Source organism: Pagrus pagrus (genome assembly GCF_965226575.1).
Source record: "Pagrus pagrus genome assembly, chromosome: 20".
NCBI lineage: Eukaryota > Metazoa > Chordata > Actinopteri > Spariformes > Sparidae > Pagrus > Pagrus pagrus.
Window position 1 is genome coordinate 23,772,090 of NC_140207.1, and position 11,379 is coordinate 23,783,468.

At 40.2% G+C, this 11,379-nt stretch overlaps 1 protein-coding gene across 1 annotated transcript in view; it reads right to left on the reverse strand.

Moving 5' to 3' along the window:
* The window catches only part of LOC311249837 (ribonuclease inhibitor-like), a gene marked incomplete at its 5' end in the record, with an annotated part of 14,189 nt that continues 2,810 nt past the window's right edge, over window positions 1-11,379 (reverse strand). Inside the window, 4 exons of the mRNA XM_084341153.1 lie at window positions 1-504; window positions 1,482-1,655; window positions 2,807-2,980; window positions 11,227-11,375. Coding sequence (XP_084197279.1) covers window positions 489-504; window positions 1,482-1,655; window positions 2,807-2,980; window positions 11,227-11,375 — 513 coding nt within the window. The 3' untranslated portion in view covers window positions 1-488. The remainder of the gene's footprint in view (window positions 505-1,481; window positions 1,656-2,806; window positions 2,981-11,226; window positions 11,376-11,379) is intronic.

Here is an 11,379-nt window from a genome sequence, read left to right on the forward strand (position 1 = left end):
TCAACAAACAGTAAGCATATAAACACAGACTGACTGAATCAGAAAAAGAAAGACAGAACGTGATGCAAACTCACGTCCAGGTTCCAGGTGGAGGAGGTGTTTGAGTGTGGAGCAGAAGGAGTGGAGGAGTGTCAGTGTGTCTGCAGAGACTGTGTAGAAGGACAGAGCAGCATCAGAGCAGTCCAGATACACTGATGATACTCTGTCACATCCAGAGGAACACAGGGATGATGCTGGACTGGACATTGTGTGTGACAGTGGAGCTGATCTCAGAGCAGTTTACACTGCAGCACTGACAGTCATCTCCACTTGTTGTGATTGGTCTGTCAGTCACTGCTGGATGAAGCTCTCAACACCACCTCCCAGTAACACGGCCCAGTCAGAGCCTCTCCACCCACCACCTGATGGTGCTGCTTCAACCTCTCTGGATCATCAGGACACAGCTGACCCTCTCAACACCTCCACCTTTCTCATCACTCTGACAGAGATCACCACAATTCCCAGCTGATGAGAGAAGCAGAGACACAGTAGAAGTGATAAATGAGTGTTTACAGAGACTTCCTCAATCAGCTGTCAGTCAGTGATATAGAGACCAGCAGGGTTTCAGTCCTGTTCAGACCACAAGTGGAGTGGCTGTGTAGCGTAGCCAGCTTCGTCAGCTCTCATGTTAATGTAGTGGAGTGAATTTCACAGACCTGCAGACACTTTGGACAACAAGTCTGTGTACCCTGCAGGTTTCACTGAAGGACACAGTGGAAATAAACTGCTGACAGTCCCTGAATGCATCATTACTGCAGAAACAGAGATACTCACAGCTCACTCTAATGACGGATGGCTGTTTGGGTTCAAAGCTGTTAGAAACCAGAGTATCAGTCACATTTGAATATATCATCTACTTTTAAAATATGGCATGACACATATGTAAATATGGAGTCCTGATGTTTAAAATCTGACATTTATACAGAGTCTGACAAGTAAAACATCAGCTGTGGTTTCTGGACTTTAGCAGAGGTTCTGGTCCGTATACAGACCACATGGTTACTAAATGTAATGATGGTTTTCTGAAATAAGAGCCATTGATTTGCAGACTGATCTGAGAGCTGTGACAAAGATGAACTGATCAGTTCTTCAGTGTTGAAATGAGAGAACAAACACTTTGAGATCAGATTTGATGTTCCGACAATTGAATGAGGACACTGTCTATACATCCTGTGATGCTGTGAGCTGTGATCCAGCTTCATTTCCTGTAGACATGAACACAACAACAACAGTCGTCTTCACATCAACTCAAACACATGATCACAACAAGCTTTAATCTGATTGACTGACTGTTCTCTCTTTCTGTCCAATCCTGAAGCCTGTCACGGATCTCCTCTCAAAGCTTCACTGAGGAAAGCAGGAAATACTGGATCTTTACTTTGATACTGTGTTTAGTACAATACTGCTGAACCAGCATGAACTGACTCCAACCCTCTACTGACCTCAGAGTCTCCAGTCTACAGTGTGGACTCTCCTTCAGATCACACAGCATCTTCACATCTGAATCCTGCAGCTTGTTGTCAGTCAGCTCCAGCTCTCTCAGATGGGAGGGGTTGGACTTCAGAGCTGAGGCCAGAGAAGCACAGCTGATCTCTGACAAACTGCAGTGATACAATCTGAATAAAGAATAAATGATGTAAGTTTAGAAGACAATGTTCCTGCTTGAAATCATTCAGTGTTTAATAATCTGTTCAAAAAGAAAATGAGAAAATGGAAACTCCAAACATCTGAACCCAACAGGACGCAGGTTAAAACCTCTAAAATACAAAAGGTGACAAAGAGCTCTCATTAATATTAATGACAACGTGCTGCTACTTCAATAAAGACGTCGTGACTTCACCTCTTAAACTCTGCAGCTCCACCAGTGGCTCCATCTATACAAACTCATGTTGTGAGGCCAAACAAAGAAAAACTCACAAAAACTGATTTTAGATTCAATTCAAGATCACAAAGTTTCCAAAGCTGCAAATATGTCAGGATGAATTTTGGGGAAATGTGAACAAAAGTAAATCCATAAAATCAAAGTATCTTCAGTTTGAACTAGTGTGAGTATCATATAGTTTTATAAAACTGATGTAAAAAGAAAATACTGAATATTTGTTGTTTTCTGTTTGTTGAAACAGAGATAAGTTATTTATTGTGTTTTTGTATTTTATTGTCACTTTCTTAAAAAACATGATGTGGAATATAAGATGACAATCAAGAGTTGAAGAGGATCACAGTGAATTATCCAGTGTAGATTTTCCTCTTTATATGAAGGTTTTAAATGTGCAGCTCAACACTGCTCTGCCTAAGTCAATGGACTAAACCACTGTAGAAGAAAATAGACTTTATCATTGAGATAGTCAGTGTGGATCAGTATAATAAAAACGTAACATTCAACTCAACATCCCAAAGTTTCCAAAGATGCAAATATGTCAGGATGAATTCTGGGGAAGAGTAAACAAAAGAAATCTACTGTATTTGTTTTTTATTTATTTTATTTTTTTAAGGAAAAGTGGAGTCAGAAAATCAAATCATCTCCAGTTTAAACTATTCAGTCAGTATAAGCATCATATAGCTTCATAAATCTATCATTATCGTTTATCTAAAAAACACGACATTCAGTGTAGATTTTTCTTGTTATATGAAGGTTTGAAATGTGTAGCTGAACATTGAGATACTCAGTGAGGATCAGTATAATATCAGCCTTATGTCTGCAGTTTAGTGTCACCACAACTTTCACATCATCTTAATCTGAGCACAGAAGTAAAAAATGTTGTCTGACCTCAGAGTCTCCAGTCTACAGTGTGGACTCTGCAGAAAATCACACAGCAGCTTCACTCCTGAATCCTGCAGCTTGTTGTAGCTCAGGTCCAGCTGTCTCAGATGGGAGGGGTTGGACTTCAGAGCTGAGGCCAGAGAAGCACAGCTGATCTCTGACAAATTGCAGCTCCACAATCTGAATAAAGAATAAACGATGTAAGTTTAGAAGACAATGTTCCTGCTTGAAATCATTCAGTGATTTATTATCTGTTCAAAAAGAAAATGAGAAAATGGCAACTCTGAACATCTGAACCCAACAGGACACAGGTTAAAACCTCTAAAATACAAAAGGTGACAAAGAGCTCTCATTAATATTAATGACAACGTGCTGCTACTTCAATAAAGACGTCGTGACTTCACCTCTTAAACTCTGCAGCTCCACCAGTGGCTCCATTTACACACACCAAACGAATAAAAACTGACAAAAACTGAGTTTTTACAAATGTTCAGCCAATCCTCTTCTGAGATGGTTACTTTAGCTTCTTTCGCCCATTTAGATTAAATATAAAGTGTGGAAATCCCATTTTGCGACTGTAAACAAGAATAGATTAGCGATCAGTTTTCTGTTGAGCTTGGATATATATGCGTCAATCAGGATGTTAATTAGGTCTGCGTTGCAATTTTCTGTCTTTATATTACTATTAAAGTAAGCTCTAACCTGAAGGTATCTGAAGAAACTCTTGTTTTTCTAGGTAATATTTGTCTTTTGATGCCTTTAAAGGACCAGTGTTTAAATCGCCCATCCATCTGGGCAAGTTTAAAATCTTTATCATGTGCCACCCATCGTAACAATTTCATTTGATTTTCCAATTTTAAATCACGACATTCACCAAACCAAGCGTTTAAGGATGTTTTGACCAGCTATTTAGGTTTTGTTTATGCGAAGAGTATACCTTTTTTATCTCCAAGTAATGCTTGGATTGGTATATTCAGTTGGTTTAGATCCAAATTTTTCCATTTAGCATTGTAGTTTGGGTGGCACCCATAAATCAATTATCTCAATTGTGCTGATTTATAAAAGTTCTCCATATTCGGCAGAGACAATTCCCCTTTTTCTTTGGGCAGCTGCAATGTATTATATCTAATCCTAGGTTTTGGGCATTTCCATGTGAACCCGGAAAACATTCTTCTCCACTCAATAAATTGTTTTGTAGGTATTTCTACAGGTATTGATTGAAAGAGAAAAACAACAGGATTAAATCTGCCTTTTTTTCTTTAGTAATTGGTAGGTAATTTATTGAATAAATAATGGATACATCTTTTGGAATATTAATCCCCAGGTATTTAATAACATCATTGTCCCAACTAAAGTTATGAAAGAGTGTAATTCACACAGAAAGCCGGTGCCGCGGCTCCCAAAGAGGCGTGACGGTGTTTCCCCCAGTGTCCTCCTGTTAATCTAAACATGTACCTGTTGACTGTTTAAAATCATATGGATGCTGTTATAATGTGTTGTGATTGGGATCCTGACCCACCAAACATCCTGGAAACTGACAAAGTTACGTTTTTCTCTAAATTACATAATCACCATCAGTGAACAGGACGCTGTCTGGCTCTATCACTCGCGGGGAGGGAGGCTGTTTATGGGGGAAAGTTCACTGAAGTCTTGGTCGGGAGGGCTGACCATTGTGGTGAGTTTAAAGTTTTTTGCCGGGGACAGACGCTGTTTTTCGGGCAAAAATGTGACGAAGAGTCGGTCGGACAGACACTTCTCTACAAATAACTGCAGTATTTTTTTCCTCGTATAAGTTGCCAAAGACACAACCAGTTACTACGTTACTGTTGTATGGTCATGTAACGTTGCTTTGTGGGACATTTATCTATATTTTGTTGAGTGAAGGACCTGTACAGTTGTCAGAAAGTGAACACCAGACCGACACGCCCCCACTCTGCGCCGCCGGCTTATCCATTCACACTGGTTCGGTTCGCCAATACTGTGCCTCTTCGGAGGCGCATCAGAGACGCAGCGAAATTTCACGAGTAACGAGGCTATTTTTAAAATGTAAGGAGTAGAAAGTACAGATAATTGCTTGAAAATGTAAGGAGTAGAAGTAAAAAGTCGGCTGAAAAATAATTACTCCAGTAAAGTATAGATACCCAAAATTTCTACTTAAGTAAGGTTACAAAGTATTTGTACTTTGTTACTTGACACCTCTGGTTTTGTGTATATTTAATTTATAACCTGAATAATAACCAAATGATTTCAAACAGGAAAATAATTTAGACAAGCTCAAATCAGGCTGTGAAAGAGTGATCAGTACATCATCTGCATAAAGGCAGGTCTTAAATTCTGTGTCTTTAATCCAAATTCCTCTTATTTCTTGATCTTCCCTGATTGCTTGTGCAAGTGGCTCAATAAACAAAGCGAACAGGGCCGGACTTAAGGGACAACCTTGCCTGCAACCCCTTTCAAGAGGCACAGAGTTAGTTAGACTGCCATTTGTTTTTATTCTGGCTGTAGGGGAGTGATAGAAGTTCTTTAAAAATAGAATTACTGAGCTGTTAAAGCCAAATCTTTGCAGTGTTAAATATAAATATTCCCAGCCAACAAAATCAAATGCCTTTTTGGCGTCAAGGCTGAGAACAATAGATTTATCTTTAGTTTTGCTCATATCTTCCATTAAAGGTATAGTTGGTAATCCTGTTCAGAAACACTTTTTGTTATACTGGGTGAAATGGTATTTCCACCCTGAGAGTGGTCCATACATATTGTGTTCAGAAAAAGGAACAAAATAAATCAGACCTCTGTGTCAGCTGCAGGCCTGTAAAAACTCTGACCAATCCCTCCCTCTCGGTCCGAGTTGAAAGAACCAATCAGATGCCTTCATGTCTAATCCTGCCTGCACCCCCCTCTGCCCCCAAATGTGCGTCCCCAGGTCACCCCCTCTCTCCAACACCGACATCCAGATGACAGATGAAATTATATAGTTTAATTAAGGGGTCCATCCCACATTACGTCACCACACCAAAATAAGTGAAAATAAACAAAAAACAAATCTAACGCAAATCTATGGCTCCTACATTCTGGCCCCTAATTATTATGAAATCAAATTGACTTAACTTATCATATACAGTAGGAGACATTCCAAAACATCCAAAAGTAAATTATACTCTAAATTAGTGTATGACTAAAGTTCATTTTCTCCTTTCGGGCCTTAAGTGGTCAGTCCTTCTAATTAAATTCCATTCTTTGTCCAGTAAAAAAGGTCAAAGTCTTAGTGTCTAAGAGTCAGTTGTGGCTCTCATGGCTCGTCTGCTTTCTGGAGGAGGCAAACTTTGGTGACAGGCCTGTCCAGACAGCTGGTCTTGGTTGTAATGCGTACCAGCCGTACTAGTCCTCTTCTGTCTTTTCTTCTTTGGTGCTGGAGGTTCACAGTCTGGATTCTTCTGCTCTTCTTGGTCCTCCAGCTTCTGCTGCTTCTTCTTCAGCTTCTTGCTCTCCTTAGTCTTGATCTCCAGGTTAGCCTTCTGTGCAGCCTTGGCAGCCTCTGCAAATAGTAACATCTCCGTCTTTGCCTTCAGCTGAACATCCAACTGGGCGACTTTCTCCTTGCTGTCTGTGAGCTGAGCAGTGAGTTCCGTGACCAAGGTCTCCAGGGTGTGGGCTCGGTCCTGGGCTGAAAGCAGCAGAGTCATCTGCTCCTGGACCTGCTCATGGAGGTTATCCTGGGCTTGCTTGTTGCTCTCTGATTGGTTTTTCAGCTTGTCTGTCAACTGTGTTACCTGTTCCTGTAGTGCATGGGTTTTCTCTAGTTGGTGCTGCACATCTGTGTTCTTACTGGCACTCTCCTTCAACTGTTCTTTAGACTGGTTCATTGCCTTGCTGATGGCCTAATTATCCTTAAGAAGCTCCTGTTTGGCCTTTACCTTCTCTTCCATGGCTGATTTGTCGCTCTTCTTGGATTTGACTTTCATTGGTACTATGGAGAGTTTTCAATTTGGTTCACCGGCCCCAGTGAGACCACTGGTTTGAACAGAGACTGTGGCTCTGCTCCCCCTTGGCTGATATGGAGAATGCTAGGATGTTTTAGATTGCATACCTTACATGTGAGACGCTTCCTGCAGTCTCTGCTGAGGTGCCCAATGCACCAACAGCCAAAACACACACCACTTTCTTCAGGAAGGCTGTTTTCTCACCATGTGTCCTCTTCTCCAATAGAGGGCACAACTCTACTGTATGTTCTCCATCACATTCTTTGTACCAGATGATCCACTTTCCTTTTTACACATTTTCCTTTTCTGTTTTCCTGTTGTGTTTACTTCCTCCAACAAATCTGCATATTTCTTCTTGGTTTTTGAAACGCAGTCCTGGACCCGCTCTGATTGGCTGGATTCTGTATTGTTACTCTCCTTTATCTTCAGCAGGTTCATTGTCGTGTTTGGAAGATTTCTTTTTCTTCTTCTTCTTCACTTTTGTGTCAGCGTGCCGCTCAGCAGTCTCCTCTGGACTCTCAGCTACAGGTGAATGCACTCTTCTTCATTGAGTTCTGCATTTTGTCCTTTATTAAAATATGACTCCCTACCATCTGATGTTGATGATGCGACACTTGGAGCACCTCTGAGCACATTCATTTTAGCCATGGAGGCTTCTATTTCCACTTGCAGCTCGAGTTGCTCTTTTCTCTTGCGAAGCTGCTCTTCTTGCTGTTCCACATCGTGTTTTTGCTGAAGCAGTCACCGCCTGCGAGGAGAGCAGCCACTCCTGCCTCAGCTTTCTTACAGGTAGAAGATGCTGCGGAATAAGTGGACTTCTTGCCAGTGGAGCTTGGATGCCTGCTGTGTTTGCTTCCTGCAGAACTTTGTCTACCTGATTTTCCACTTCCAGCATTTGACACGCCATCACTTGGTTTTATTTCATCTTGACCAGAGAAACTTCCATCAGAGCCACTCTTGGTCTCACTCATATTTGCGTTTCACAGCATAGCACTCATCACAGCACAATAAACAAAATTAAAGCATCCAGCCAGTAGAGATTTATTCCACAGCACCGCAATACTCAAAGCAGACAACCCAGCATTTAACCCAGCAACACGTGAATCCATAGCACCCGGCCCACAGCCACCTACAAACAATTTAACGCAGATCCAGCCACGGACAAAACACAACACCACAACAACTTTCATCACCAATTGACAAGCGGCAGCAACAAACCACAAAACTGGGGTGCGTTTCTGCCGGGCGGATCACTTTTCTCCCCTCCTGTTCATTCCTTCGGCCACGGGGTTGCCGTGTCCAACAAAGGATGTCCAAACGGGCCGCTCGATCCCCACTGTTGTCCTTTTTCCTTGTCGGTGATGTTTCGTTTACTTAATGTAGTGGCTTCTTGCTTCCTAGAGCCGCTGAGAGGCTGAGACTAGGAGATCTAACCTTTTCTATAACGCGCTGTCCAATGATGAATGTCCACTCCAAGTTGTTCCGTTTCAAAGGTTTTATTGAATTCTTCGAGGAACGAAAAACTGGTAAAGATGGTGAGCTTAACGTGCGGTAAATGACAAAGTGCGCTCCCAGGTCACCCCCTCTCTCCAACACCGACATCCAGGTGACAGATGAAATTATATAGTTTAATTAAGGGGTCCATCCCACATTACGTCACCACACCAAAATAAGTGAAAATAACCAACAACAAAATGTCTAACGCAAATATATGGCTCCTACAGTCATTATCTATTATGTCAGGCAGTATGTTCTCAAGTCTTTTTGCAATTATTGAGGCGTATAGTCTGTAATCTAAATTTTGTGATAATATGGGTCTGTACGAACTACACTCAGATTTATCTTTACCCATCTTTGGGATTATGGAAAGTATTGCTTGTCTCCAGGATATTGGTGTTTCTCCACCTTTAAGCATAAAATTGAAGCATTTCAATAATGTTTTGTACCATTCAGCTGGGTATCCATCCGCGCCTGGCATTTTAATTGTTTTGAGTCTCGATATGGCATTATCTAATTCTTGTTTCGTTATCTCACCTGTCATTACTTTATTCTGTTCGGTTCCAATGGATGGCAGGTCCAATGAGTTCAAAAAATGTGTAATGCTTGCAGAATCTACACTATCTGGGTGTGTGTACAAGCCCTTATAGTAATTTTCAAAGCAGTGTTGTATTTCTTTTAGCTTGTTACACATTTTGGCAGATTGTGTATCTTTGATTTTATGAATGGACTTTTCATCCTGTTGCCTTCTTATCCTCCAAGCTAATAGTTTTTAGCTCTTGGCCCATTGTCATAAAACCTTTGTTTGGTGGATCTAATTTTCATCTCCTCTTGACTCATATATTTTGTTCAAGTTTTGTCTAGTAACTTTTATCTGTTCTAATAATCGGGGGTTGTTTCGTTCCACATGTTTAATTTCTTGGTCTTTGAGTTCTTATAGTAAGTCTTTTATTTGTTTCTGCTTTTCCTTCTTTTTTTTTTTTTTTTTTTTTTTTACTGAAACAAACGTAAGCCTTTATTACAAAAATTGGGAGCACACAGAGCACTTTGTGTCTCACTGCTGAACAGTACTGTCACACAAATGCTGCCAAATGATGAAACATGACATTTTACTTCATAGAAGCTGCTCTATAACTGATTAAAGGACAATCACAATGTTGTCAAAGTGTTACTTTTTGACTGAATACAGATGTAAATATTCTGCTTTTCCTTCTTTTTAATGTTATGAGTTTTCCCCTGATTACGGCTTTGGCTGCATCCCACACGTTACTTCTGGATACTTCATCATTGTCGTTGTGTTCCAAGTAATCTTTAAATTCTCTTTTCAATATGTTTTTTACATGATGGGTCATTTAATAAGCTGGCGTGTTGTATTTTTGACTTCTGTGTCCAGGTGTAGGGATAGATACACACCCGCACGGTCTGATATGTCTTTAACCCCCATTTCGCAATTTATGATTCTATCTCTGTCCCAGTTGAACATAAAAATGTAGTCGATTCTTGAAGGTACACTGTGAGGACAGGAGTAGAATGTCAATTGTCTTTCTGTTGGGTGCGATTCCCTCCAAATGTCCATCATACCTGCTTCGAGAAGGAGTTTCTTTACTGCGAGTGTCTCAGGATTAATTCTCTTTGTTAAATTAGTGGAATCAAGAGAGGGTTGTAGTTGTATATTCCAGTCCCCGCCACAGAGGAGAACCCCCATGGTCTCTTCGGGCAATTATATCAAATATTTTTTTGATAAACATTTTATAATTACATGGGAGTCTATACATGTTTAGTAGCGTCACTGGTTTATGGTCGATGTATCCTTTTACTAAAGTATATCCTCCTTTTGCATCTGTTATCTGTTTAGAGAGTTGGAAAGTTACTTTGTTTGAGATTAATATTGCTACCCCTCTTGCTTGTCCGCGTTTGTAAGATGAATAATAGGTGTTTTTAAAGCCGAAGCGTTTCAGTTTCTCATGTTCTTTATCGCATAGATGGGTCTCCTGCTGAAAAATGATTTGTTGTTTTTCTCTTTTCATTTTAGTTATTACTTTGCTCCTTTTAATGGGGTTTTGCAGTCTGTTAACATTCAAAGTAATTACTTTGTACTCCTGGTTTAACATCCTATCCCCCTAGTCTAATATACACATTAAGTTCCTCATTGACCTGATCATGAAAACGAAAAACGTCTGTGCAACACAATAAAAAAAAGAAAGAAAAAAAGACCTCCAAAAGTGAAGTATGAACATAACTTCTGAACGGAGGGGGGAAGCCCCCACCTGGAGGACACACAAGAGCATCAAAATACACAAGGGAAATATTGAAAATATTTCAAATTTCAGAGGGCTTTAATTTTGAAATTCCACGTCAGACCTTCCTGATATTATCTGAGTGACACTCTGAGCTGAAGTAAAAATTGTAGATTTCTTTTAACGTAAATCTGAATTCAAATGAAAATATTGAAAATATTTGACTATTAAGTGGGCTTTAATTTTGAAATTCCTCATCAGCAGCTCCTGATAGTGTTTATTTTTACATTTGACTAATTATACACACAATTGAAATGCCATGACCTCCATCTTCTAAGGCTTCATTGTGATCAGAATTACGATGGTAAAACTGACTAAATGTGAAATTTCTTCATAGGTTGGTGCTTTTATTTTTGAATTCTTTTTCTTGCACTGCATTACTGTAATATTTACTATATACAGGCACCATAAAATAACTGGGGGCTAGTTTGACCGTGGTTTTCGGAGTGGAGTCAGAAAATCAAATCATCTCCAGTTTTAAAACATGACATACAGTGTAGATTTTTCTTGTTATACGAAGGTTTTAAATGTGTAGCTGAACATTGAGATACTCAGTGAGGATCAGTATAATATCAGCCTCATGTCTGCAGTTTAGTGTCACCACAACGTTCAGATCATCTTAATCTGAGCACAGAAGTAAAAAATGTTGTCTGACCTCAGAGTCTCCAGTCTACAGTGTGCACTCTGCAGAAAATCACACAGCAGCTTCACTCCTGAATCCTGCAGGTTGTTTTTGTCCAGGTCCAGCTCTCTCAGATGGGAGGGGTGGGACTTCAGAGCTGAGGCCAGAGAAGCACAGCTGATCTCT